The 27810-nt window shown below is 39.1% G+C and overlaps 1 protein-coding gene across 6 annotated transcripts in view; it reads right to left on the bottom strand.

Moving 5' to 3' along the window:
- ANKRD44 (ankyrin repeat domain 44) overlaps window positions 1-27810 on the bottom strand; it is a 203682-nt gene that overhangs the window by 81446 nt on the left and 94426 nt on the right. For 3 of the 6 annotated variants that reach the window (XM_023732935.1, XM_023732936.1, XM_023732933.1), the window contains exons 9-15: window positions 22011-22125; window positions 13394-13476; window positions 12168-12285; window positions 10147-10215; window positions 8541-8681; window positions 6850-6930; window positions 2229-2340 (exon numbers count right to left, since the gene is read on the bottom strand). In XM_023732935.1, the coding sequence (XP_023588703.1) occupies window positions 2229-2340; window positions 6850-6930; window positions 8541-8681; window positions 10147-10215; window positions 12168-12285; window positions 13394-13476; window positions 22011-22125 (719 nt within the window). The remainder of the gene's footprint in view (window positions 1-2228; window positions 2341-6849; window positions 6931-8540; window positions 8682-10146; window positions 10216-12167; window positions 12286-13393; window positions 13477-22010; window positions 22126-27810) is intronic. The other 3 variants (XM_023732934.1, XM_012556055.2, XM_023732937.1) reach the window with 1 other exon arrangement.

Below are 27810 nucleotides of genomic sequence, written 5' to 3' on the forward strand. Positions count from 1 at the left end.
CCCAGCAATTCAGTCCCTCAAGGAGTTTGGATGTGTCTATGGAGTAGGGTGGTTTTATACACAGTCACAGTAACTGGGACAGGAACTATGATGGAATCCAAACTAGAGGACAAAAAAAAAAGAAAAAGTGCCACCCACAAGGTCAAACAAGGTAATCTTTAGTATCCACAAGAACAATTCATCAATCAATGCAATAAAAAAACACCACCAGAATACTCAACTTTTTATTTCCAAACTGGGTGACCTTTATGAGAATATTCTTACATTCGTAGTTAAAAGAAATATAGTAAGAATGACCCTAAGTGAAGCCCTTCTTTGAAACCAGCAACAAAGTCAAAGATAGAAGAAATAGGTGGGGAATTATTCAGTCACTTCTACGTAGACACCAACACCACTGCTTACTGCCTTTCTGCCTCAGATCTTTCTAAATAGACAGTGAAGTTGAAGTTCAAGTGTTTCTCCAGACACACCTCTGAATAACTCTGAAAAGTAGAACTTCTTCTTTTAAAGGGACAAGGAAAAGAGTTGGAGTCCAGTTGGGAAAGGTGGTGTTTGTTATTGGACCAGAGAAGAGTGAATTTGGGCTACCCAGTGTATGCTGGTATAGCTGAACCAAAAATGATGCAAAATGGTGGCCTTCAGGTAAGATTCAGCCACGAACCCCTCATTTTCCCCCCTAGATCACCCGCTGTTTTCAAAATGAGAAATTTCATATAAAAAGTCCAGATTTCTAGCTTCTTTTAAAACACTGGAGATCTAGCAACCTTGGGCATGCATTGTCACCCGGCCTCAATCAGCTGGAGTGACTAGCAGTTTAGACGGAACATGTGCTCTATTTCCCATAATCCCCATCATTCCTATTGTTTCCCCCTGGGCTCACTTCACTCATTTACCTTTCTGGTCCCTGTGGGCATTTGAGCTTGTGTCTCATGATCTACACCAACAGGGGAGTTTCAGACTCTAAAACCCCAGGTGTTTCTTGATCACTGTAGGTTTTAAATTTTTGATGGTTTGGAAGTTTCAGTATATTCTGCTGTTAGTGCCCTTGCCAATGTCTTTTCTTAAACTACAAAACTATGTTCCAAGGTATTCTAAAATCAGTTCACCTACAGCTATCTCATAAAAGAACGTCTTACTTGTTTGTGGTAGTGTGACATTTATTAAACACTTACTATATACAGGGCTGGAAACCCTGGTGGCATAGTTTGATAAGAGTTTGGCTGCTAACCAAAAAGTCAGTAGTTCAAATCCACCAGGTGCTCCTTGTAAACCCTATGGGTCTGTTCTACTCTGTCCTGTAGGATCACTATGAGTCAGAACCAACTGGATGGCAACGGGTTTACATGTGAAACACCTAGCCTGGTATATAAACCAAAAAACCAAACCTGTTGCTGTCGAGTTGATTCCGACTCATAGTGACCCTACAGGACAGAGTAGAACAGACCCATAGGGTTTACTAGGAGCACCTGGTGGATTCGAACTACTGACTTTTTGGTTAGCAGCCGAGCTCTTAACTACTGTGCTACCAGGGCCCCGTTACCTCACTTAAACCTTGACATTCTTATGACAAAAGCACTAACTGATCTCCATTTTGTAGATGGGAAAACTGTGTCTCAGAGTGATTACGAAGCTTGCCAAGGTCAGATAATAAGAGGACAGTGCTGGGATTCTAGCATAAGGCAGTATGACTCTGGAGTCTTTGCTACTACAATAACCACTGCTTTAGAAGAAAATGTTTTACCCAATGAAAGATTCTCTCTGCAACATAAATATTCTGAAGCAATTAGAGGCCCAGTAGGGGATGAACAGCAAGCCAATATCAGTGCCCACAACACCATGACAAACCGATAAGGCAAACAGTTATGTGAGTCATCATACAACACTCTTATTGAATATTAGGATACAAAGTTTGCCTCCTGAAATATACACTAAACTTATTTGATGCATTTTAACTGTCTTTAAAATATAAACTGTGTTTGTACACAGGGCTAACATCCCAGCCCAAGTTAATGTGGAAGAATCAATTGTCAGCTCTGAGTTTAGGATGGACAGAAATGAAATAGACAGATAACATATCATAAAGTGAAACAGTTTACATTGCTTACCACAGAATATCTTCAAGGAGATTTCTAGTGGTGACTTAATTAGGCCGTGAGGGTATTTATTGAGAGGTTAAGACCAGCAATTTCAGGTTTGTGTGTGTGTGTTAGAGAAAAAAAACTACTCACCAACTCCAGACACTGTCTGTGGCCGTAGGCAGCAGCATAATGTATGCTATTGTAACCTTCCTTGTCCCGGATAGAGGGGTCTGCATCATTCTGAAGCAGAAACTCTAAACATCTGTAAATATAAAGACGGAGTGTTATTTAGAAAACATCTCTGGGCCAAAAGGGATAATCAATGTAATTTACCTCCTTTTATGCATGTTCCACAAAGTACTTTGTGAATTTCAGTATTTCTTTAGAAATCCTACATCAATGAAGTTTCACGAGCTGTAAGGGGTATGAGAGAGTGTGTGTGTGTGTGTGTGTGTGTGTGTGTGTGTGTGTGCATTTTCATAGGCTTTACAGTCACGCGTCGCTAAACGTCCATGATATGTTCCGTGAAACAGGACATTACATGATTTGGATGTTGCGTGAACATGCCTATATCATGAACCCATAGCCTTTACTGATTTTCCACCTTCCTATTGTTTAATAACCTTTTGTTTCGTTTCCAGATCGATACTTCTCCTTTGCTCTTGCTGCTGCTATCACTAGCACTGGTTTTGCTGCGTTTGGGAGCCATGATGCACTTCACGGTAATATTTTTTAAAGAAAATTAAACACAGAGATAACGCTACAACACTCAAGAGATGTGCGATACATGAGATTGGATGTTGCTGCCTGCAAGCCCAAGCATACACTGTTATACAGTAAACTTTTTATTTGTAAGTAGGGAGAGTTCACATGAAAACAATAATAGAAAGTACAGTACAGTACATACATAAGCCAGTAACATAGGCATTTATTATGACTATCAAGACATATGTTTTATAGGTTATATACATACTGTACCATTATACTCCTGGCAGTGCAATTGCTTTGTATCCAGGAGACATGAGATACATGTGTTGCATGCAGGAAGCTGCTGCATTCACTACATCCCATTACGTCCACTACATCTCATTCTCTGATCAGTATTACTGAACTCTATTATAACCTTACAGGACCACGGACGTATATGAGATTCGACATTGCTCGAATGGATGTTATGCGGTATTTGACTATATTTCCGCTTAAAATAGACATTCTAGAATTCAGGAAATGCTTTAGGAACAAGAGGGTAATTAAGGTTTTCTTGTTTTGTTTTGTTTTTTCCTCATACTAGGGTACAGAACCTGTCTGGAATTAAGATTATTGAATAACAAGTTGTTAGAGGTCTCTGTTCAAAAGACAAAGTCTCAAATGTAACAAAGGAATGGTTAGGCCATTACCACAGGGCAAACCTCAACAGAGTGAGTTTGTTTTTAATGTTGCTTTTGGAGACTCTAAGATCAAAAGGTTGGGAAGTGAAAGTTAGAAAGAGTAAGAAAAAGAAAGCATTTAAGAGTAGCTGAAAAAATAAGAAGATTAAAGAATAGGTAAACATTTTTAAAATATAAAAGATTAATTCAGTGACCATTTATGAAGAAAGAAGCACTTACATTGCACCATTAGGAATATAGGCTACACTTAAAATAATACATTTTGAATACCTTTTCTGACAGAGTTGTAATTTTTCTGAAAAAGCCACAATCATTGGAAAGGTTAAAGAAAGAATTGTGACACCACTTTGCTAAAGAGCCCTAAACTCTAGCACATAAGCCCCCATAGATGTAATGGGTACTATTCAGGGCCTACTGGGAATGGGATGATGCTGCTGGATAAAAATGGGAGGTAAGCAATGCTCTAGAATTTCAGTATTATTTCTATGCTAGTAGGACAAGCATGTCCTTTACATGAAAAACTAATCCATTTCATACTCAAATAAAAATTTTGAGATTATAAATGTAAGTCTATACAGTAAACAAGACCTTCCAACAGAAAATTTCTATGCTGTTGTTGTTAAGTGCCATCGAGTCGGTTCCAACTCAGAGCACCCTATGTACAACAGAACGAAACCCAGCCCAGTCCTGCACCATCCTCACAATCGTCGCTATGTTTGAGCCCATTGCTGCAGCCACTGTGTCAATCCGTCTCATTGTGGGTCTTCTTCTTTTTTTGCTGACCCTCTACTTCACCAAGCATGATGTCCTTCTCCAGGAACTGGTCTCTCCTGATAACATGTCCAAAATACGTGAGATGAAGTCTCGCCATCCTTGCTTCTAAGGAACATTCTGGTTGTACTTCTTCCAAGACAGATTTGTTCATTCTTCTGGCAGTCCATGGTATATCCAGTATTCTTCGCCAACACCATAATTCAAAGGCATCAATTCTTCTTCGGTCATCCTTATTCACTGTCCAGCTTTTGCATGCATATGAGGTGATTGAAAATACCATGGCTTGGGTCAGGTGCACCTTTGTCCTCAAGATGACATCTTGCTTTTTAACACTTCAAAGAGGTCTTTTGCAGCGGATTTGCCCAATGCAACATGTTGTTTGATTTCTTGACTGCTGCTTCCGTGGGCAAATTACTCATAGAGACAATTAAAATAAATACTTTAATTTCCAGAAAAACTGACGAAAGACAGTTTTAAACCAAATAGCTAAATGTCACATAATTTATCCATAAAATGTTCCGTAGTAAATCAAGCTATTATTGGAACCCTGCTATCATGTTGTCTTTGGTGATTTGCACCTTATAAGGAAGTCTTTTTTGATTTTGGTAATTAAGTGCGCATGGACAGAATCCCAGGTGTGACTCATTTTCAACCAAATTCACCCCTTTAAATAAGTCATTCAACAGGAATAGTGCTGTAGTGAACACACAATCCCCAACTTCTCAATAGATTATGTTCTAAAAGTCAGTTGGTAAGTGGGCTGTGTGGAATTTGGAAAGCACTTGGAACTGCCCCTGAAGAGTTACTTAACCCAGAATACAGCTGAACTATACTGCGAACAGTGTTATTAGAATAACAACAGTACTATAGAATTTGAATAGTCTCCACATTGCTTCTAAGGGAAAATGAGTGTCACATTTTAACTGGGAATGTCTTATCTTTTCTCCTTCCAGGGAGCTAACTAGTGATTTTGGTACCTATGCTGCAAAATCAACAGAAGCACACAAGGTCAGGAGCATACTTGGAGGAGAGGGTCGTCCCTCTTTGCATAAAAGAGCTCTCAGGCTCAGGGCAAGCTTGCAGTTCTGCTGGAGAAGGGGGCATTTGTTGAGGTGGTTTAAATCTTTACATTCTTCTAATATCATTATTTTAAATTTTGGGGTATTGGTGCAAAACGTTTGTAATTCTGCTTTACTTACGGCTGTGTTTCCTATCCTCACCCTTGTCATAGTCACAGTTATATCCCCCAACCTGACCGGGGCCACACTCTCTAACTCTACCTTTCCACAATGGTCTGAGCACAGGTAAAGCCCAGTGGGAGGTTAGAAGACCCTTGACTGGACAGGGAACATTCAGGTCATAGAGAAAGAGCTTCCTCTGACAACTGGAGGGAATCCCTGGGTACAAATCGTTAAAGAAAGTGTTTGCTGCTAATGGAAAGGTTAGAAGTTCGAGTCTACCCAGCAGCACCTCGGAAGAAAGGCCTGACAATCTACTTCTGAAAAATCAGTCATTGAAAGCCCCATGGAGCACAGTTCTACTCTGACACACATGGGGACACTATGAGTCAGAACTGACTCGATGGTAACTGTTTTTTTTGACAACTGGAGAAAAGACTAAACAAGTTAAAGACTATGTGTGCAGTCTCTTACAGCAACTACGTCCTTTGGGTCTCACAGGGACAGGGCACAAATTGTGAGCATTTGCTCAATTTTGCAACAGTACTGAGCACTTGTTTTGTGCCAGCCACTGCACTGGGCAGTGTATACTTCTTACTGTGATTTGAAGTGCATAGGACTCTTGGAGGATGAGGCATTAGATCTTTCCAATGTACCAGCCCCACAGGTGATGGCAGTCACTCCAGCCCGTATCTCAGCAACAGCTAAGTCTCCGTCAGAAGCCAGAGAGAGGCAGGATGTGAGCAGCTGTTTGCAGACAGCATGGGGCTGTCTGTAAGTTGATGCGTAGGGGACAGTGCACTTGGTGTATTTCACACCAAAATCTCAAGACCTTTATTTATGTTGTTATTGTTGCTGTTTGCTGTCAACTCGATTCCGACTCATAGCAACGTTATGTAAGAGTAGAAGTGACCCATAGGGTCTTCAAGTCTGTAATCTTTATGGGAGCAGATCACCAGGTCTTTTCTTTCACGGAGTTGCTGCTGGTAGGTTTGAAACGTCTACCTTTCGGTTAGCAGTTGTGTGCCACAAGGGCTCCTTCCTTTATTTACAGGAGCACTTAACTAGTTTTCCTCAGGTTATGAAAGAAGAGCCTAAAGCCCTGAGTAAAATTGTTATGTCCCCTCAGGCACATGATACGTAGCAGATTAGCAATGATATTTAGGACACCTGGTCCTAAAAACTGCTGGCCAATCACAGTAATGGTTGCAGCAAAGCTTACAATTTTAGAAAGATCTCCCTGTGTGAAAAACAGCAAAGCTGAAGGATGTATTAAAAAAACAGTTTCTTCTTCATTCAAGACAAGCCCACAACACTTCCTCAAGATTCCAAGTTACACCCTAAAAGAGTAGGTTGGCCCATGTGGTGATCCAGAGAGCAGACAAAGCCATCAGAAATGACGCCTTGTTCTTAAGCTCAGAAGAAACTTACAGTGCGGCTTCCTTCTCCTTCAGCTCCCTGGCTCTTTCAAGTTCTTCTGAATTTTCATGGGCGTTTCCTAAGATGGTCTTACTTCTCAGCATATGGGACAGAAAAAAAAAATTGCAATTAATTTTTTTAATGGCAAAGTTGTTAATGGTTTGGGTGCAAGTTATATCCCAATTATTTTTATCCCAACCCAAAAGAGAAAAGCAGCATCGATTTTCATTGAGTGTCTGCGTAGTTCTCTCCAAGGCCATCCAGTAAATCTATTCTTTTCAAAGGAATGCAGTTGGGAACATGACTTTACTAAAACTCACATCTAGGTGTAAGTGATTAATACAACAATTTGTCCACTCTTCCCTAAACATTCCAAACTCCCAGGTAAACAGGAGGCGACTTTACTCAAACTTCTCTGACCCATACCACAGTCCTTGCTGCCTGTTCACGAGTTCAGCATCTCACTTATCCAGAGACGGGGACCTAATCACCCCTCATCTGCCAGAACAATTCTTCACCACCCAGGAATCGTTTTCAGCTCTAAGCAGATGTGGTACGCTTGCTCCCCCTCCCTCACCCACTCCTCCTACATCCCAAGTGAAGAGCACAGAGCCTGGCGCATAGCAGATGCTCAATAAATGTGTGTTGCATTAATAATCTACATGGCTGTGGGATTCTGAGTGCTACATCTGACTTGGAAATATTATATAAACATGAAGAGCAGTGTTTCTTCAAACTATGGATCATAACCCATTACTGAATTGTGAAATCATTTAGTGGGCTGCAGACAGCAGTTTTGCTTTTTTTTTTTTTTTTAACATCACACATAGTAAAGATGAAAATGGCTTCATAAAATTTTTGTTTTCATGTTATACACTCATATATAACACACATATGTATATGATGCAAAATATATTTCTTACTGTGAGTCACCATCTAAAACGTGTGAAAGTCACTGCTGTATGGAATAAGCAGTTAGCACTGACCCAGAATCAATTCCACAGCACAGGGCAGCAAATAACTCAATAGCACTCCAAGCAGGGTCACCAAAAAGTATTCCTATGAAGGACGCCTTGACCCTTAAGCCTGTGAGAATAATCTCATAAACTGTGGGCACTTCTCCCATGTTTTCCCCTTGAACTGGTTCACTTATTTCTGCTTTCCTTTTCTAGCCACCGAGAATGCAAACATGTCCAGAGCAATCAACTTCCTCTCTTTCAGCTGCTGAAAGAGCACTCATGCCCAAAGTTCTGAGAATAGCATCTATTTTACACATACTGATACCACATTTGAAGGCTGTTGGGTTTATGCATAGGCAGATATTTTTTACTTATGGCATATATATTAACAAGTCTAAGTTTTACAGCAAATGAAGCATTTAAGTGGTGATGATGAAAACTGCAGTATATGTCGAAATGAATTACAACATATTTGAACAAATTGAAAACCAGAGCTTGATGGCTCCACTTGGCATTCAACCCAGAGAGTAGAGAAGTAATTGTGCAGTGACATGTAACAACCAAACATAAAGAGAGAAGAATGGGAAAAGTGGGGTTAGAGATGAAGCAATTCTAAGACCCCTTTGGCTCTGGGTAAGAGAGCTTCTTCATATCAGTTTCCATGAGGGACTATGAAGAAAACTTAGCAAACCTCCCCCGCCCGCAGCCCTACCCCCAGAGGAAGCATGAGCAGGCTGTGTTTACTTTCTATCCATGTCTGATGCGGCAGCATAGTGCAAAGCTGTCCGTCCCCAATCATCCGTTTCATTAACGTTGGCCCCTGTGGTCACTAATGTCTCAATACAGTGGAAATGACAATTCGCAGCTGCATAATGCAAAGGGGTCCTGGAAAACAAACAGCAATTTATTACATCATTCAGTCTGAAAAACACTCATCACTGGCACTAGTACTGACAGCGGGTCTAGAAAGCTGGCACTAGTACTGCGGGTCTAGAAAGCTCATCTGCTCTCAGAGTGCAAGTGCCTTTCTTTGACTATGTAACTTGGAACTGAAGCTACAAGGCCATCTACCCTCGCATCTATCCTTCCTCTTCACTCCTAGTGCCCACCCTGGTTCAGGCCTATATTATTGCTTATTTGGACCGCTGCAATACCATTCTCATTAGCCTTCTTAGCTCTAATCAAGCTTCCATCTAATTTCCAGTTGGGATGGATAAAAAGCTGGGTTTTCTAAGGTACAGTCCCTACATATGACAATCCTGATTTCAAACCTTTGGTGGCTCCCCACTGAACAAAGCCTTGATTCCTTAGCCTGGAACTGAAGACCTTCCCAAGCTGGTCCCAATCTCCTTTTATGAGTATCTCCCTCTCCCCAGATATACCCAATTACTGTATCCAAACAATCTGAAGTTTCCCCAGTCATGTCCATACTTCTTGCCCCTTTGCCCATGCTGTTTTCTTCCCCTGGAATGCTCTTTCCTGAACAACTTCCACCCATCAAAACTCTTAAGTTCCAAAAGTTCTCTCTCTCTCATCTGAGATCGTTTAGCTCCTAAGTTTCTCCTCGGGCTATCATCACACATTGCCTTGATTTTAGCTAATGGTGTATTATCTCATCTTCCCCACTGAACTAGAAGCTCCCTGAGGATAGGGATACAGGTTAATGGGAGAACAATGCAAAAGGGCCAAACCACGTCTTGAAGGACAAGTAGGAACTGTCTTAAGTAGGTAAGTAGGAGAAGAAATTTGTAGAAACCCAAAGAGCCAGAATGCAAGTGAGTAGAAGGAGTGGAGAATATTATGAAAAAAAAAAAGTATAAATACACACACCGTGTGTGTGTATCCATGTACCAGTTAGCATCACATCATATTTAGCTATGCAGAGGACCATTAAGGTAAGAAAAGTTCAATGACCCATCCCAATAACCAAATGGACTATTTAGCATATATATTTTTAAAATGTCTAAAAATGTATCCTAAGATAAAATGTTCCATAAATATAATAAGATGCTCCAGATGTTGCCAGATTCTGGGATGGGGGAGGTCTCTAAAGAGTTCTATTCTGCTATAAACAGAATTTTCTAAACTATATCCATGTAGGAGGTTAAAGAAAAATTGAAAGGAGAAGAGAAACAATTGGCATTCCTAATCAGCACCTGTGAGTGGAGAGCTTTCCTTGTGGCTTGTGCCCATTTTGTTGGTGTTTCGCTATAAGAAGGAATTTCCTTCTGGGGATGGAATCTTCTCAGCTAGTTTCCCTGTTTATCATTTCAACATAACATGATTTCCAGAGGGACTGCTCCCCACTCTTTTATTTAGGCCCTTGAAGAAGAGCTCGCTGATTACATACCTCCCACATTTGTCCTTTTTATGGAAATCTGCTCCGCTGCTCTGCAAGAGTTTTATACAATCCACATTACTAAAAAGACAGGGAAAAAACATCATTAAGATGGTAAAGGCCAACTACTGGACTATCTTCAGAAAGAGCTGTTTTCAACAGAGCGCAGGCCAGGATTAAATGGTAACTCCAGGTTTTGTTTCTGCTAACAAAAATATAACCCGAACATTTTAGAGTAATGCTGTATCTTAAGGATCTAAAGTCCTTAGGATTCCTTTTAAAAAGTCAGTAAAGAGCTTAATGGGACATTTTCAGTTCCATGAGTTAGGAATTTAATGATTATTGCACGATTAAACCTCTCAATGATGGTTTCATCACTTATCCTAAAATTCTTTTTCAAAACCATCAAGAGTTTATGAAACAACCACTTAAAACTATAATACTTCATGTCACCTTTAAAAATGACCTGTAGTGGATAAGCATTACCTTTTATCATAGCAGAATGGATTCACCGTGATAACCATTTTCGACCCAGACACTCCTTAATGGAAAATAAAATAGCTACATTTCCCTATATTTGTAATCTAGGTAAATAAATGTGCAGAAACAAGGCCGAAAACGATGTAATGGAGCACAGTGATCTTCCAAAGCTTCTTTGTCATTTGAGAAGCAATAAATCATGTTTAGTAGAGAGAAAGAGACTCACTGAAATGAATTTTCCTTTTGAAAGGCATACTGCTAAATATTAATTCTAATAGGAGTTTCAGACACAAATCTAGAATGATGTGTTGCCACCTTTTTGTATAAGGCTGATTTTTTTTTTTTTAAATATGGGCATAAAAAGAGATAATCATCCACTATTGTTCTAAACTTGGGATGCTAAGAAAAAAACCTAGAATTTATTATTTTATTACAATTTAAATAAGAAAAAAATGATTAATGAAAACTCTGAACAGGACTCTTCCTACCCCAACCTGACCCTTTATAGTCACCCTTCTCAGAGAACTAGGTGTTTCAGTCATAAAATATAAGAACTTTCTAAGATATTTACATGTTGGTGTCATAATGTCAGTTGACATAAAGCATCCATCTCGTACTGAGTGATGCCAAAGGATCAAAGACAGAGGCTGACCCAGGTTGTGTGGCTCATGAAGCTCATATAACTTGAAGGGTGGGGAGCCTCTTTTAAAAAAGAATACAAAAGCAGTTTTTTAATGAAAACAAAACTAGTAGGTAGGACACTTTGAAAGGACCCATGCAAATAAGGGGCCCTAAAGCTTCACAGTCAATTCACCTCTAATAAATAGGTAATGCCTTTGGTAATATGTAGAGGACAAATGAAGAAGCTTTGCTGTTGCTTAAGGAACAGGAAATTGATTAAGAACCAACACCTTACTCAAATAACGTCACCCAAGAGTGGCCATGTTTTGTCAATGTGAGGGCATATACCAACAATTTACTGATCAGAGCATTAATCTAACCACTGATATGAAAAAGACAGTATCCAATGCAAAATCCCTTAAGCAAGTTCAAAAAAAAAAAAAAGCAAGGTTTAAATCACTTTTGCCTATGCTTTGGGTTCTCTTTTGACCTTCGTTTCACATTTAATCATTATAAAGACTTAAAAATCAGTTTTGAAGTAAGGGCAAAAATGTCTGTAAAGGAAGATGAATTAATTCACTTTTGGATTCCCTTGATCATCACTCACCTACCAGCAACAAAAAAGGAAAAAAAGATCAAATTATTTTATTTTGGTGGAGGGAGTACCTAGTAGATATTTATTCTATAGGCTGAATAAATATCTCTACAAATTAAAAAGAAAAAAAATTGCTATCTGAGATGAGTTAACAATTTTTCTTTGGAAGAGCAAAATGCAAGTAATCTGGGAATGCAACATAGTGATATTTGGTATTGCCAGAAATGATTCTTAGCCATTTTACTAAGGAAATTGCCTTGGATTCAGAGACAACTTAAATCAGTTAAGATGAATTAGTAATTAAACCATGAAATAACTAAAATCGCTAACTACTCACCCTCCTGCAGCAGCAGCATGAAGGCACGTTCTTCCAAATTTATCTGGGGTGTCTATTTCAAAGCCTGCAGACAGCACGTGCTCATTACTAAACAAGGATACTATGCTATACTTTTGTCCTAGTTAAACCACAAGAAACATTGCAGAGACAGAAAAATCAGTTAGTAGAGAAACCACAACGCAAGCAACTGTAGTCAGAAAGAGGTTGTCATGGAAACGAATGGTAACTGCTCAAGCTTGGCAATTTTATAGGAAGAACTGTGAAGTCAAGAAGAATTTATTTTCACATTCAGCCCTGGGTGAACCACAGCCCCATTTTTCAATCACAGGATAGAAATTTATGAAACTAATTTGAGATAAGTGGGGTAATAGACAGGCAGAGAGAATGCATGGAGAAAACATGGAAGGCAAAGAAGTAATCCGAACATGCTGGAATAGATATTTTCTTAAGTGTATTCCTAGCTTTCAGTTGGTTTAAGATTTAGCAAACGTGCTTTCATGCAGGGATTATTTTTAAACATGCCAAAATCAGTGAAAGCGGAATCAACTGTAGGTAAAGTACATAAAGGAAAAAAATGCCTCTGGGATATTTGATGAATTAATTCATAAACAATCTTTGCCTGCAGACCTGTATCACCTTTGAAAGCCCAGGAACTTCTTAATATATAGAGGTTGGCAGAAACGGTGATAAGAAAGATTAGCAAAGCTCCAAACCAGAAAGAATATCTTGGTTCCAAATAACCCCAAGTTAAAAAAAAAAAAATGTAGTTTAATTTTTATACTGATTTTTCAGAGCCCACAGAGTGGAACGGTAACACATTTTCTACCATTAAAATATAGGGAATTTGGCCTTTTTTTCTTTTGTTGAAAACTATTAAATGTTAAGTCACCATTTTAAACTTGAAAGATGTCTTTTCCTTCTATGGCAAACTTGCCAGTAAGCTCTGGACATCCCTGCCTCTCTCCCACCCGGGATCACCCAAGATTTAACTTAAAAAACAGACAAGACTCTCACTCTGGGGCAGGAGTACTGACATTTGAACAGCGTTCACACCGTGGACTGCTGGGAGCTGTCACATGCAGTTAGCTGTATGTAGTACATAACTTCTGCCAAGTCAGGTAATGACATGAAGCACAGGCAGCCACTCACTCTGACCAGACACCTGAAGCCATGTGACTCACTGACAGGATACATTAAGCCTCATCTTTGACAATGGATTTACTTACCTGATGACAACAACTTTCTGCAGCAGTCAGAGTGAGCATTTAGGGCCGCTAAATGTAAGGGGAACATGCTATGGATTCCACACCTGTGGAGGAAAAAAATAGAGCAGAATTCAACTAGAATTAAAAACCTATAACAATATGAATGTATATTTTTAAGAAAATTAATTTCATATAAACAGTGACTCTTTAAATCTAAAATGAATTTCTCTCTCTTGTTTTCTTTCAGCTTAGCAATTGTATATCTCATTCATTCATTCATTTATTCAACACTTTCTAAGCGTCAGATACTATGCTAAGTGCTGGAGATAGCAATGCCGAGAAATGCCAACTGTCAACTTTGAAAAGCAATCTGTTTTACTCCTAGATTTCATAAATAAATATTTACCATTGGCCTATTATGTGCTGAGAACCTTGCTTATAGTTAATAATGGCTGCATTATTAAAAATGAAATTTTAGTTGAGAATAAAAACTAATGTTTACCTTTTGCAGGTGAAACTTCATCTTCCTAATAGACATTTATGTTGCACGCTAACCCTCACTGAGATTCCAGTAACGAAAACACAGTGAAGAGTAATAAACATTATCTTGCATATATTTCATAAACCTAGCATATGTTCTCTAACAGTATTACAGAAAGAATCTAGAAAAGTACTTTTTAGACTGCTCCCCTACCATACATGGTCCTCAGGATGATCCCTTACGGGACAGGCAGACTGCTGATGGCAGCACTTTTTGCCTTCAGAATAAAATCCCGCTCCCCTCTTCTCCGCTCCCCCTCACTCCAACAAGCACCAGAATCCATGTGCTGAACTGCAGTTCACAACAGCATCGTTGGGTGATTACTGTGTGCTTCTAAAGCATTTCTAATAATGTTGGTGGTCATTTCTCATGACATCTCATTTTAGTCAAATAATATATTTCAGATTTTGTAAACCCTCTGCAAAACACAAGCAAGTATGGGGCCATATACATTTGTACCCTGCAGCACTAACTACCCAAATGTTTTCTCCAGCTGAAAGTGGCCTGTTTTCAGATTCTATGCTTCATAAAGAAACTCATTGGCATATGATTTGAATTTGTTAAGCTTTGGATACAAGAATCTTATTTGCTATCTCAAATGTTATTATTATGTGTGTGTGAATATGTGAAAGTATATACATACCCACCAATATTTCATGGTACTCAATGTTTGGCAAAACCGGAGTCTGTGAACAATTAACCACCACTTTCTCTTTCCATGATAACTTCTATTTATCAGCGTTTTTGTTCAGTCTTCCCTCTGTTCGTTTTCCTTTCCCTATATGAAAATTTCTAACCTAGTATATATAATAGTTGGCATCCATCAAGAGCTGCAGTTTGCCCACCTTTGGGCAGTGTCACGTAGAGGAGAACTGTACATGTAATTGCCTCTCTCATCATTGACAAAAAAAATATCTGAAAAGCAATTGCATCAGTGATGACCTTGATGCTCATGAAAAGGAGGACGGAGTTAGGGAATGGGAGAGAAGCCTCTTCTATTTATGCTACTATTTATATTGTTCCCTCTTGATATGAGTGAAACGTTAATTTTTTTTATGTACAACATGATTTAAAAGCTTTTTACTAAGTGGAACTTTAAGCTAATATGATTTTACCCAGCCATTTTATTTGTTTTGGAAAGACAGGTAAAAATATTGGATTAAATATCTCTAGAGATTTGGAAGAGGAAAATGAATAGAATATTTTCTAGGATGGTTTTAATGTCATGTGCCTGAAATCAAGGAATGGATTTCTCAAGATTTCTTTTAGCTTTCCTCATTATTTAAACACACACACACACACACACTACACACAGACACAAAATATATATAACCTATTTTGTAAAATGTATATTTTATACAAAATAATACAAGCAAATAGATTAGAGAAAATAGTATCAAATTCTAAGAAAGCAATTGGGAAAACATAAAAAAGTGTAAGTGACAGTATAAGAGCATCGGTATTATAATATAATCCATAAACTTCATTATCAATACTTCTAATCAACCTTGCCACTTAAAACCCTTGTCTTTAGATAATTCATCATAGTTTACAGTAGCTACTTATTTCATTTTTATTCACTGCTACTTATAAACTTCAGAAGATAAACAGAAGTATCTAATTTAAGGGGACTAGCAAAAAACTCTGTTTGATATACAATTTTTATTCCATAGTAAAGCCACCACCTCAAGCAACATCATAGGTTAGACTCAAGTACTACTGGCATTTAAATTTGAATATGGTGCTATGGTTCAAATAAAAACAAAAACAAAAAAATAACCACCACACCCGTTGCAGTTGAGTCGATTCTGACTCATAGCAACCCTATAGGACAGAGTAGAACTGCCCCATACGGTTTCCAAGGAGCAGCTGGTAAATTCAAACTCCCAACCTTTTGGACAGCAGCTGAGCTCTTAACCACCACCCCACCAGGGCTCCATGGTTCAAGTAGGAAAACTAAATATCAGGTCGAGACGGAGAGAAAAGAAAAATAGATGTCAGAATCTCTGAATCATTTCAGAAACCATTCATGTATTTCAAAGTAAAATTACTCCCTTGTTATAAAATAAAATTGCTAATAAAGGAAGGATCACGAAACCTTTAGCAGGAAAATTAGGATTTGACTGGCTTGGTCAAATAAGAAGCATCAATCTGACTTCATCAGGAAGATCAAGAAATAAAGACGTCAAATAACATTCAACTTAACAATGCATAAATTAAAGGAAAAAGGAGACCAATTCCAGTTAAAAGGCTACATTTATTTGACCAGTCATAAAAGTAATGGAACACATTTGTATTAGCTATTTCTAATTTAACTGTTAGTTGGCATCTCCTACCCAGTTATTTCAGAATAAATGAAGTCTGAAAGACTGTCTACTGTAGGTGAAGAAAGGGCTTTGCACCATTAGAATATCTGTACTTTTAAGCTGTCCTGTCCCCTTGGTATCAGAGAGACAAGACCCTTTCTAATCCAGTATTTTCTAGAGCTTGACCTTAGGCTGTGGTAAAAACCATCATAGTTAAGATAATGGACTTTGGGGTCAGAACATTTGGGTATGAGTCCTTGTTCTGTCACTTGCTAGCTATTTTATCTTCAGCAAGTTACATGTTCTCTTATCAGGAAAATAAAGATAATAACAGTGTCTGCCTCATAGAGTAATTGTAAAGATTAATTGAGATAATGCACATAAAGTGCTAAATAGAGTGGTGCCTGGTAAGCCTTCATCATAAATGTTTGCATTATTACTGCCCTTGCAATTACTTTTAGCTTAATTGGGTAATCAGCAATCTGTGAGTTTTGAAATTGTAATCAGATTGTGGTTCCTGAGAATCAGCTATACAATTTCTTAAAAGGCAAGAAAGAATTGCCATCAGCTAGTATTTCTGTTATTTTTCTACATTTCAAAATCCTTTACAATAATTATTTCACAGCTCTCCTAGGGAAGTGGGATTGGTTTATTTTTGTCCACTGAGTAAAAATAGGATGATTTGATGATTCTGATCCAAATGATCAAATAAAAAAAATTTCTTCTTAATTTAACTATGCTATTCCAAGTATTCGTCATGTACCCCTAAGTTACTGGGCATTTGGGTATAACGACAACAATGAAGCCTCGTTATTGCTATTTGGAACATATAGACGTTTTCAGTGGTTCCTTTTAAATCAAGTCCAAACACTCTAACATGGCTTAAAGGCCCCTTCTTGATCTGGCTGTTGCCTCAGCTACATGGCCTCTAGAATCCCACTGAACTTCTAGCCATTTCTCCTAAGAGCCAGGCTCGGTCCTGCCCCAGGCTTCTGCACATGCTTCTCCGTCTACCTGAAACCTTTTATCTTTCTGCCCTCTTCTCACAGTGTTTCTCAAACTCGTCAGTGTGTCCCTGGGGGGTCCCTGGAAATAACTTTGCCATCTTGAGAATTGTTTGTGAGCATTTTAAAATTGTTTTTTTCATTTTGGTGATAATATAAAACAAACAGCATAAAACCATGTTTTGGTTCATCTGAATGACCACCTTATAACCACATATGGTTGCCAAATTTTGGCACCTGGGTTTGTATTTAGGATCACATTCATGCTGTGTAGCACTATTTTAATAGGCATGGGCCAATGAGAAAAGAATAAAGGTGGACTTAATAAATTAATGAATTAATGATATGTCTGAGCCAGTGGCGGGGGCGGGGGCAATGATAATGCAGCACACTGATCCTTCTGTATGAACAAAATTCTGCAGTAGTTTGAATACAAGCCTCTGTGCTGTCTGACAAGTCCACTGTCCCACCACTTTGTTGCAGCTACTGCAAAATCTCCATTCCTACGCATTGCATTGGGCAAATCTGCTCCAATAGACCTCTTTAAAGTGTTCAAAAGCAAAGATGTCACTTTAAGGACTAAGGTGTGCCTGACTTAAGCCATGGTGTTTTCAAATGCCTCATATGCATGAGAAAGCTGGACAATGAATAAGGAAGACTAAAGAAGAATTGACGTCTTTGAACTATGGTGTTGGCGAAAAATACTGAATATACCACGGACTGCCAGAAGAACAAACAAATCTGTCTCGGAAGAAATACAGCCAGAATGCTTCTTAGAAGCAAGAATGATGAGACTTCGTCTCACATACTTTGGACATGTTATCAGGAGGGACCACTCCCTGGAGAAGGACATCATGCTTGGTAAGGTAGAGGGTCAGCGAAAAAGAGGAAGACCCTTGACGAGATGGCTGCAACAATGGATTCAAGCATAACAACGATTGTAAGGATGGCGCAGGACTGGACAGTGTTTCATCCTGTTATACGTGGGGTCGCTATGAATTGGAATTGACTAGATGGCACCTAACAACAACAACATACTGAATTCCAAACAGTCAGTACCTTAGTCATCAGCACCACGATCCCCTGAAAATGGTGATTTAGTTTTGGCAAAGCATGAACTATCACACTATCGATTACAAAGAAACAGTGAGCCTTGTGCTCAGGCCCTGATGCTCCAGATCCAGATGGCTGAGGACAGAATCCCAATTCCACCCCTCACTAAGTATGTGACCTTGGGCAGGTGATTGAACCTCTCTGCACTTCATTCACTTTACCTGTAAAACGGGGATAATCATAGCATTTACCCCATGGGGTTGTTGTGATAGTTAAACGTAACCCCTCAGAGTGGTACCTAGTATAGGTAAGTACCTATGTGTTTGCTGCTATAGTTCAATTGTGAAATTCATTTCAAAGTTGTTGGTTTCTGTAGTTTTGTTTGTTTGTTTTTGGTAAATGTGTTTTGGATTTATTGACATATTATGCAATGCCAGACTGGGTTCAGTGCCCCAGATATATTCTGCCATATCCCAATGGTACCCAACAATTGCCCTGGTATCACATTTAGCATGCAGGATTGTAATTGCTGGTTTAATTCTTGTCTCCAGTGGATTGGGACCTCTGTAACCCTGGAACCTGATTACAGTGGCTGATGCAGGCCTTCAACAAACACTTAGTGAATGAATAATTATCAGACCCAATTACCCGCATAACTACCATACCCCTAATTCTGCTGCAGTTGAGGCAGAAAAAGGTGAAGTAGAAGGCAAATTAAAATCCTAGAGCCAAACCAAATACAATTAAAGAATAAAGACTGCAAGGGCTTTGACACCACAAGAGCACTGAGCCAAGTTCCAGAAAGTGCTCTCACGTAAGGCTCAGAGAAGCAAAAAAGAATAACAAAGAACGTTCTAACTAAGGCTGGAGAATAAGATTCAAATAAATTCATAAGAATAAGATTTTATATGCTGATAAAACTTGTCATACAGAGATCTTTTTAAATACATTTGGGCATATTGTTTATGAATGAAGATGGCTATTTTCACAAATGCTATTTGTTGGTTTACTTATTTACAGAAGGAAAGGCCTGTTTTACTCCTCTTCAGTAAGCTACCCAACAACATAAACCTACAAGGAACCCAGGGGACAGTGATTTTTGGGGGGTGGGGGAGGGGTGCTTTAGCAAATTTAATCTTCTCCAACAACCTTCCCACTCATTTTAATATTTTTCCCCCTAAGGTGGTTTCCCTTGTCACAGCACTGCCCTCAACACACACACACACACAGACACACAGACACACACTCAATTACTGCCTTAATGAGCTGCTGTTACTGAAGGGGGCATGTCTTATCCCCAGATATGTTGTGAGAAAAGAAAGCAGATGCAGCTCTTTGGGGCTGGGACAAAGTTTTCCTCATCTGTGTCCCATAGCCTCTGCCTTAGCCAAAGCCTTTATCTTTTTTTCCCTGGACATTTGCAAGAAGCTACCAATGTTTCTAGTCTGAACTGCCTCCAATATGCCTGGACTGCTATCAGAGCAATCTTTCTTACGTATAAATGGGGTCATTAGACACAACCTACCCTGCACACACTGATTATTCTTTAATAGCTTCTAAATGCTTAAGAATAGAATTCTAACACCTTAGCAGAACAGGCAAGGTCTTTCAAGACCTTCCTGCCTTTCAACCTCATTCCTCTCCACTCCCCATCACACATCGGATGATCTGCCCTTCAGAGTCTGCTTTCAACATGGTCACGTTTGTGTCTTTGTAAATGCTGCTCCCTTTTCCTGGAATGTCCTTCCTTGTTTTACCTTCTATCCTCCCACACCACACAATTCTGTCCACTTGATAAATTCCTACCATCCTTCCTTTGGCTGAAATATCACCTCTTCTGGGGGAACTCAGAGGATCAGTACTTCCCTGACTCTGCACCCACAGCCTAGCTGAAACCTCCATCATAACACAGCTCACAATACTTTAGTCATTTGCTGCTGTTCTTATCTCCACCACTAGACTGGGAGCTCAGAAGGTAATTGTCACCCAGCTCAACTTGATGTTGAACTGATGATGGTAAATCATTATATACTACAAATCTCCCAGAGTATTCCATATAATTCACTTTAAACCCTGATTTAAAACATGATTCCACCACAGACCATTTTAAATTTTGGCTCATTCTCAGGCAAGATTTTCAATTCTGTTACACAACATTAGATGAATAAAACAAAATTCCTAACATAACACTGCCCTCATATTGTTCTCCTGAAATTTCAATGATTGTTACCCATAGTTTCTGCAATAAAGCCTAAACTCTTCATTCAGGCATTTAAGACTCTCCTTAATGTGATTCTACTACCTATTATTAACTAATGAAATTATAACTAACATTTATTGATATCTTAATATGTACCAGGCACTGTTCAAAGAGCTTTACATGAACTATCTTGTTTAATAAACTTAGCAGATATATTGATTTAACTCATCATCTGACTATATATATATCAAGTACCTTACTAGTAATTAAATCATTTAATCCTCATAAGAAGCCTATAGGTGGGAAGTATTATTACTCCCATTTATCAGATGAGGAAACTGAGGTACAAAGAGATTGGGCAGTGGGTTCAAGGTCACATGGCTCATAAGTGAACAGCTTGGACTGGAGCCCAGGCAGTGGTCCGCCAATCATGTGCTCCCAGCCACCACACTGCACTGCCTCTGGACAGAGCCCAGCACCGTCACACACCCTTACCTCTGTCAGGCCAAGCTCTTCCCTGAGTTGTACACTTCTCACCTTTTGTTCCTGATTTCCTGTCTGCTTGGGATGTCTGCCACCCTCTGCTCTACTCAAATACTTCTCACCCTTCAAAGCCTGCTTAAGACTCTCCTTGAAGGCTTTTCAGAAAATGTTGGCCATCTTTGAGGTCTCTCGTTCCTGTCTACACTCTGTGGCATATATTGTCTACAATATTTTTCCACTTAAGTCATGTTTCATTTAAAACTTTATTACATATAGTAAAACCTGCAGAAGTTGGAACCTGCGTAAGGTGGAAACCTGTCAGAGAAGGAAAACTCAAATATCTTCCACTAATAGCAACAGAATAGTGGTAAGACTACACTCTGTCAAAGGCGAAAACTAGCAAAACACGGAAAAACAAGGCAGTTGGTCGAGTTCCAGCTTTCACAGATTTCACTGTACTATCTTGCATGGTTCTTTGTCTTAAATGGGCTGTGGGCCCCAACAAAATTAGCTACTTCACCCAAGTAATTTACTTCTTCTGAATTCCCCCATAGTACCCAGAACTGAAAGACACATATGGATGCTTTATATATTCTTGCTGAATTGAAGCACAAAATGAGGTCAGGCCTTCCTCTCCAATGTAGTAGATTTACTCAGTTGCTACCTTATAACTGCATCTTTAAAACTAAGCAAGTACCCTGAATAAATTCTGAATTTGCCCAATTATGTTTCATTTTTCCTGCTTAACTAACATTGAAAAGAACAAAACAATATTAGAAAGCAAATTTAGGAATACAGTTTAAAAATAATAATAATGTTAATAATTAAAACCACTGAAATAGGCCTCATCCTTATGTAGCTGAAAAATAAAATTGGTTCTTCCTTGTATCCATCATTAAAAGTCACTCATTTCAAATCTAATTTGTGGTGAGTGTAATGGTACAATTCACCTTAACCTCAATAAATGGGAACTATCTACTGCATGGCAGAGTCCATTTGGCATGATTCCCACACGTGGCAATTATACTACCATATTTTTGCAGGAACCTACTTGGCAGTGTCGGCTCCGCTGGTTATTAAGGTGTTAATCAAAAGCTCATGACCGTATCTTGCAGCCACATGGAGAGGAGTGTTGCCATCCTTATCCACACAGTCAATTTCACCTCCTGAAAGAGATATGTTAATAATATGGGAAACACAAGGATTTAAGCTGATTCAAACACTATACTCTACGCTAGTCATTCAATTTGACCAAATGTTGATTTCTTTTCCACACTGGTGTGTGTCTCTGCTTGAAGTACAGGAATGCTTTCTGAGGGAATACGTCACTGTTTGAATTAGTATTATTATATATATTATGTAACTTCCAGGCCATGACCCTGCTGGCCTCTCATAATAAGATCACTATAAAATACTCACAATAATATCTGTACAGCCCTTCATTCTAATGAATCCTACTATTGGTTGTTCAGACTACCAATTCGCTAAAATTTATGTTCAGCACAAACAGTATTTTTTTCTAGCCAGGAGTACTGGTAAAACAGTAAGAATCTTTGCTACAGAATGAAATAATTACCAAAAATGTGTGGGCTGTGCAAGGGGGCAAATACTTCAAAAACTGAAATTAGCACACATACACACAGGATTTAAGATTTTTCACTCTATAGCCAAAACTTCTGAGTGTAGCCTTTAACTTGAAAAATCAGTCAATTTGCTGCCAATAAGTTTTCACATTTGGTGTTTGCAACATAACGGCTGTTTACAAAAAGGTAATCCCTTTCTAACTTTGATGGTAAACATAAATTACTACTTGAATACAAATACTGATCTTTCCTCAAATTTTTGTTCCTGGGTACAGTCAATATTTTGAAAACCAGTTGTTTGAATAAAGACACTATGATCATTTCTGTAATATTTACACACACACACACACACACACACACACACACATATGTAATTTGGACGGCCTCCAATATATCTGGACTGCTATTAGAGCAATCTTTCTCACGTACAAATGGGATCATTAGACACAACCTATCCTACACCCACTTGTTACTTTTTAACAGTTTCTAAATGCCTAAGAATGGAATTCCAACACCTTAGCACGACAGGCAAGGTCTCAAGATGTGGCCTTCCTGCCTTTCCACCTCATTCCTCTCCACTCCTCCCTCCAACACATCAGATGATCTGTATATATACATATATATATACACACATCAGATGGCCAGATGATGTATATATACATCAGAAGATATATGAGAGGAGCCCTCACGGTGTAGTGGTTAACAGCTCGGCTGCTAACAAAAAGGTCGGCAGTTTGAATCTCCCAGCTGTTCTTTGGAAACCCTACAGGGCAGTTCTACTCTGTCTTACGGGGTCTCTATGAGTTAGAATCAGCAGTGGGTTTGGTTTTTGGATTTGGTATATCTGTGTGTGTGGATGTGTGTGTGTGGGTGTGTGTGTATGTGTGTAAATATATAGAAAAATCCATACGTTTTTCCAAACTGTCGATAGAAACTCTTGGGATGGAGACATATGGTGGTGATCATGGGGGATCTTTTTAATGATTTAATTTTACAGTAAGCATGCACTAATTTTATAATCAAAGAAAATAATAAAGTAAAACTAGTTATAGTGATCTTCTAGGGACTCAAGAAATAAATTAGCTCATTGTGCTCTGAATTTAGAGGTATCCAATTTAGAGTAAGTCATTTTTATGACCTGAGGGTAGCCTTGGGTACAGGCAGATGCCATGGGTACCTTAAGGCAATCCAGGGAGCATGTATCTGCCTAATAATTATCCACAGTGGTAGGCCTGAAACGTCCACTCAAGGACTTGACTCATGCAGGTGTGGAAGGTGGGTCCTCAGACTTCAGAAAAGACTTTGCTCTGAACACACACGACATCACTCAACACCCCTCACAGCCAAGAGCCACCAAAACTTTCTTAGGAAGTGTTAGGAACTCCACCTCTGCCAGTCTCAAGTGTGCCAAAACTTGGGTAGAGAAGTGTGAAAAATATTGAGAAGGGTGGAAGAGAGGGCCTGAGCCAATCATGTTTCTTGGCGCGACTATCATTTCATAAATCAATTTAAAACTTCAAAATATAGGCAGTTTGTCTTCCACATATGCTTTTGTTGTCATTTGAAATATACTTTAGAAAAACATCATAACTTAGTAGAGAAATAAAAAAGAAATAATGTACTTGTTATTTGGAAATATGTTTTATATTAAATTAGGGCCTCTAGATGAGTGAATTTCTATTTTATAGTCACTTCACTTGAAAATCTTTAAGACTTGCTTAAATTAAAATACAAATTAAACATCTTTAATATTTATTCACTGACAGTTGCAAGTTAAATGTTAATAATTGATAATTGGTGAGAAAAAACATTTGCAAATTTCAAAGTATACAGAGCATGTCAGAAAGGATAATTTATGTAGCATTATCTAAGCATCCTTCTGAAATTAGTTTTTCATTGTACAAACAAGAACGGTCATCTTATTAAGTTGCCTCAGGAAGACTGTGGGTCAAAAGGACAAAAATCTCACAATGAGCCACTCTAACCTACCACTTAACTCTTCCTTTTCAGACTCTATTTTAATTTTTAAAGCTTCTGTGAAGAAAATGTCACTTTTGAACTTTTGGAATCTAATAGACAGCATCTAAGGCAGCTGCCTAGTGCAAATGGCTGGATGAAATGTCTGCTGATACCATATTGTTTCTTTGTTCAGTTCCTTTCTCTCCCTGGCTATGACAACACAGCCTCAGACAACAAAGTGAGTGATGTAACAGCAGAGGAAGTCTTTGCTTACTAACTAAAAAAGTTTTTTTTTTAAAAGATTGTCTTAACAAAGTTATTTTGAAAAACAAAGCTATTATGAAGAACTGCTAATAACCTTGACTGGAGAGCAGTCAGGGAAGCAGAGAAATACACATAAAGTCCAAATACCAGAGCAAATTAACAAGCCGATGAATAAGTAAATACAAAGAATGTTCCTCAGCCACATGTGTTCAGTTGGCTCCGGGGGCCAACCGATGTTCCCATGTGGTCCTGGCGTTCGGGATCCTGAAGGACAGAGCAGCTCCTGTTCTGTAGTGACCCACTCTGGAGGACTGACCTCAGGCCCTGGGGGTGTGAGCCTCTGGAGAAGGGAGGGTCCAGCAGTAGCACAGGATTTTCCCCAGAAGGAAGCCAACAAACAGGAGGAAAGAAAAGAGCTTCCTATGCTTCTCCCCAAAGGCATTTTAAAAAATGTCAAATGAAGAACTTGCAGTTCTTACATGTATAATGAATGCAAAGAATTGTCGGCTGAGAGAAGAAAACGTCAAATCATCCTTTTATAAGGACAACTCTCTTCCAAATATAAGTGACTCTTAGAGTAAATAGAATTCAAGTTAAAAAAAAAATGTTTGATGGAAGAATCTGGATGGCAGTATGCTGAGTGCATTTAGTCAGTCACAGAAGGACAAATATTGTGTAAGACCACTATTATAAGAACTCAAGAAAAGGTTTAAATACAGATGAAAACATTCTTTGATGGTTATGAGGGTAGAGAGGGAGGGCAAGAATTATCTTAGGTGAAGGGAAGGACAGCACACGCTACAGGGGAAGTTAGCACAACTGGACTAAACCAAAGCTAAGAAATTTCCTGAATACAAACACTTCGAGGGACAGAGTAGCAGGGGCGGGGGTCTGGGGACCATGCTTCCAGGGGACATCTAATCTAGGTCAACTGGTATAACAAAGTTTATTAAGAAAATGTTCTACATCCTACTTTGGTGAGTGGCATCTGGGGTCTTAAAAGCTAGCAAGCGGCCATCTAAGATGCATCAATTGGTCCCAACCACCTGGAGTAGAGGAGAATGAAGAACACCAAAGACACAAGGAAAGTATTAGTCTAAGAGACAGAAAGGGCCACATAGACCAAAGACTTCATTAGCCTGAGAACAGAAGAACTGGATGGTGCCCGGCTACAACCAATGACTGCCCCGACAGGGACACAACACAGAGTCCCTGATGGAGCAGGGGAAGGGTGGGATGCAGAACTCAAATTCTAGTAAAAATACCAGACTTAATGGTCTGACTGAGACTAGAGGAACCCCAGACAGCATGGCCCCTGAACTCTCTGTCAACTCAGAACTACAACAATTCCCAAGACCAACTCTTCAGACAAAGATTGGACTGGACTGTGAGACATAAAATGATACTTGTGAAGAGTGTGCTTCTTAGCTCAAGTAAATACATGAGACTAAATGGGCAGCTTCTGTCTGGAGGTGAGATGAGAAGGCAGAGGGTTAGGAGCTGGTTGAATGGACACGGGAAATCAGGGGTAGAAAGGAGGAGTATGCTGTCACAGTATAGGGAGAGGAATTAGGGTCACATAACAATGTGTGTATAAATTTTTGTATGAGAGACTAACTTGAATTGTAAACTTTCACTTAAACTACAACAATAAAAAAAGGGGTGGGGGGAGTTTGTCATATGTCATTGCTTTTCCAGAGAACACGTTTATAGTGTAGTAGTTCAGTCTCTGAAGTTAGATTGCCTGAGTTCCAATCCCTATTCCTTGATGTACCATCCATGTATCCCGACACCAGTGACCACCTCTCTGCCTCGGTTTCCCCATGGTTGAATGGATTTATGCCAAGTTCCTGACACATTGTGAAAACTCAACAAATGTCAGCTTTGCCATTACATATCATAGTCTATATATTATAGCCACTATGTCCTCATCAATTTAGGCTCCTGGGCCCCACCAAACCCATAAGCAAGATGCCAGGCCAGCCAAGGATGAGGCAGGCTCTGAAATAAAGCTTCTTGATCACAGATGACAAGAGATGGAGTCTCTTTCAGGTCTAGGCCCAACTCAAAAGTCTAGCAAGAATGACTGAGGAAGGGCATAGAAGTCTTTGAGCCCACAGGGGTGGCTCTTGGAGAGGTTAAAGCAGCCAGAAACCTCCCGGGGCTGTTGTAAGCACAGTTGCATGACACAGGGGAGATGGGTCATGGTCTTGATTCAAGGGAGATGGCCAGTACAGTCTGGAATACAGGGATGAACTTGTAGGAAGGTAGCATATACAAGGTGAAAAATTGTTCTCTCTCCAACCTGGCCACTGGTGCTTGAAATTACTTTAAAGGAGACAACGCTTTTTATTCCACAGAGCTAGGGACCACTGATTAAATTCACTTTAACTTAAAAAAAAAAAAGATGCCAAATATCTTCCTGGCTTTGTTTGTTTTTAAGGGAATGAATACTATTTCTAAAAAGCAGTTGACAAATACAGTGGGATAAGGAAAAGGCTCAAAAGGGAGAGACTAGGGCACCCCCTCCCCCTTTATTTACAATTAGAGTGGCCCTTTCAATAAAATGAATGTCAACGGCATGTCACATATTTCAAATTAGAAATAATGGGTGATGTGCAGTTAATTTCCATTTTACCTTCCTTGACTCACTGGAAATTTGTTAGGATTTTTTTTTCCCTATAACTTCACTGAGATGGTTATAAATTTCCTTTGCTTTCCTGCAGATATTTTGCTTTCTAAGCATAATTTTACTGGCTAGTCCTCCATCCAAATGTCAAATGACTTCTTGGTTTTATAACTTGAGTGCCTAAGACATAACTCAGTGCCACTAACAATTCAAGTGTGTGCCATCCAAAATTTTTAGAGGACAAAAGGATAGGTCCAAGAAAATCAAATGACATCACAATTCTGAAAAGCAGAAATGTGGGTCAACTACAGATGGTTTTGGAACAGCTGAATTGACCTGGAATGTCAGCGTGAAATCTGGACTAACTGAGTTTTATTTATTTATTTTATTGCCTCTACGATTTACTAAGACAACAA

This window comes from Trichechus manatus, unplaced genomic scaffold, assembly GCF_000243295.1.
Source record: "Trichechus manatus latirostris isolate Lorelei unplaced genomic scaffold, TriManLat1.0 scaffold00056, whole genome shotgun sequence".
In the NCBI taxonomy this organism is placed as follows: domain Eukaryota; kingdom Metazoa; phylum Chordata; class Mammalia; order Sirenia; family Trichechidae; genus Trichechus; species Trichechus manatus.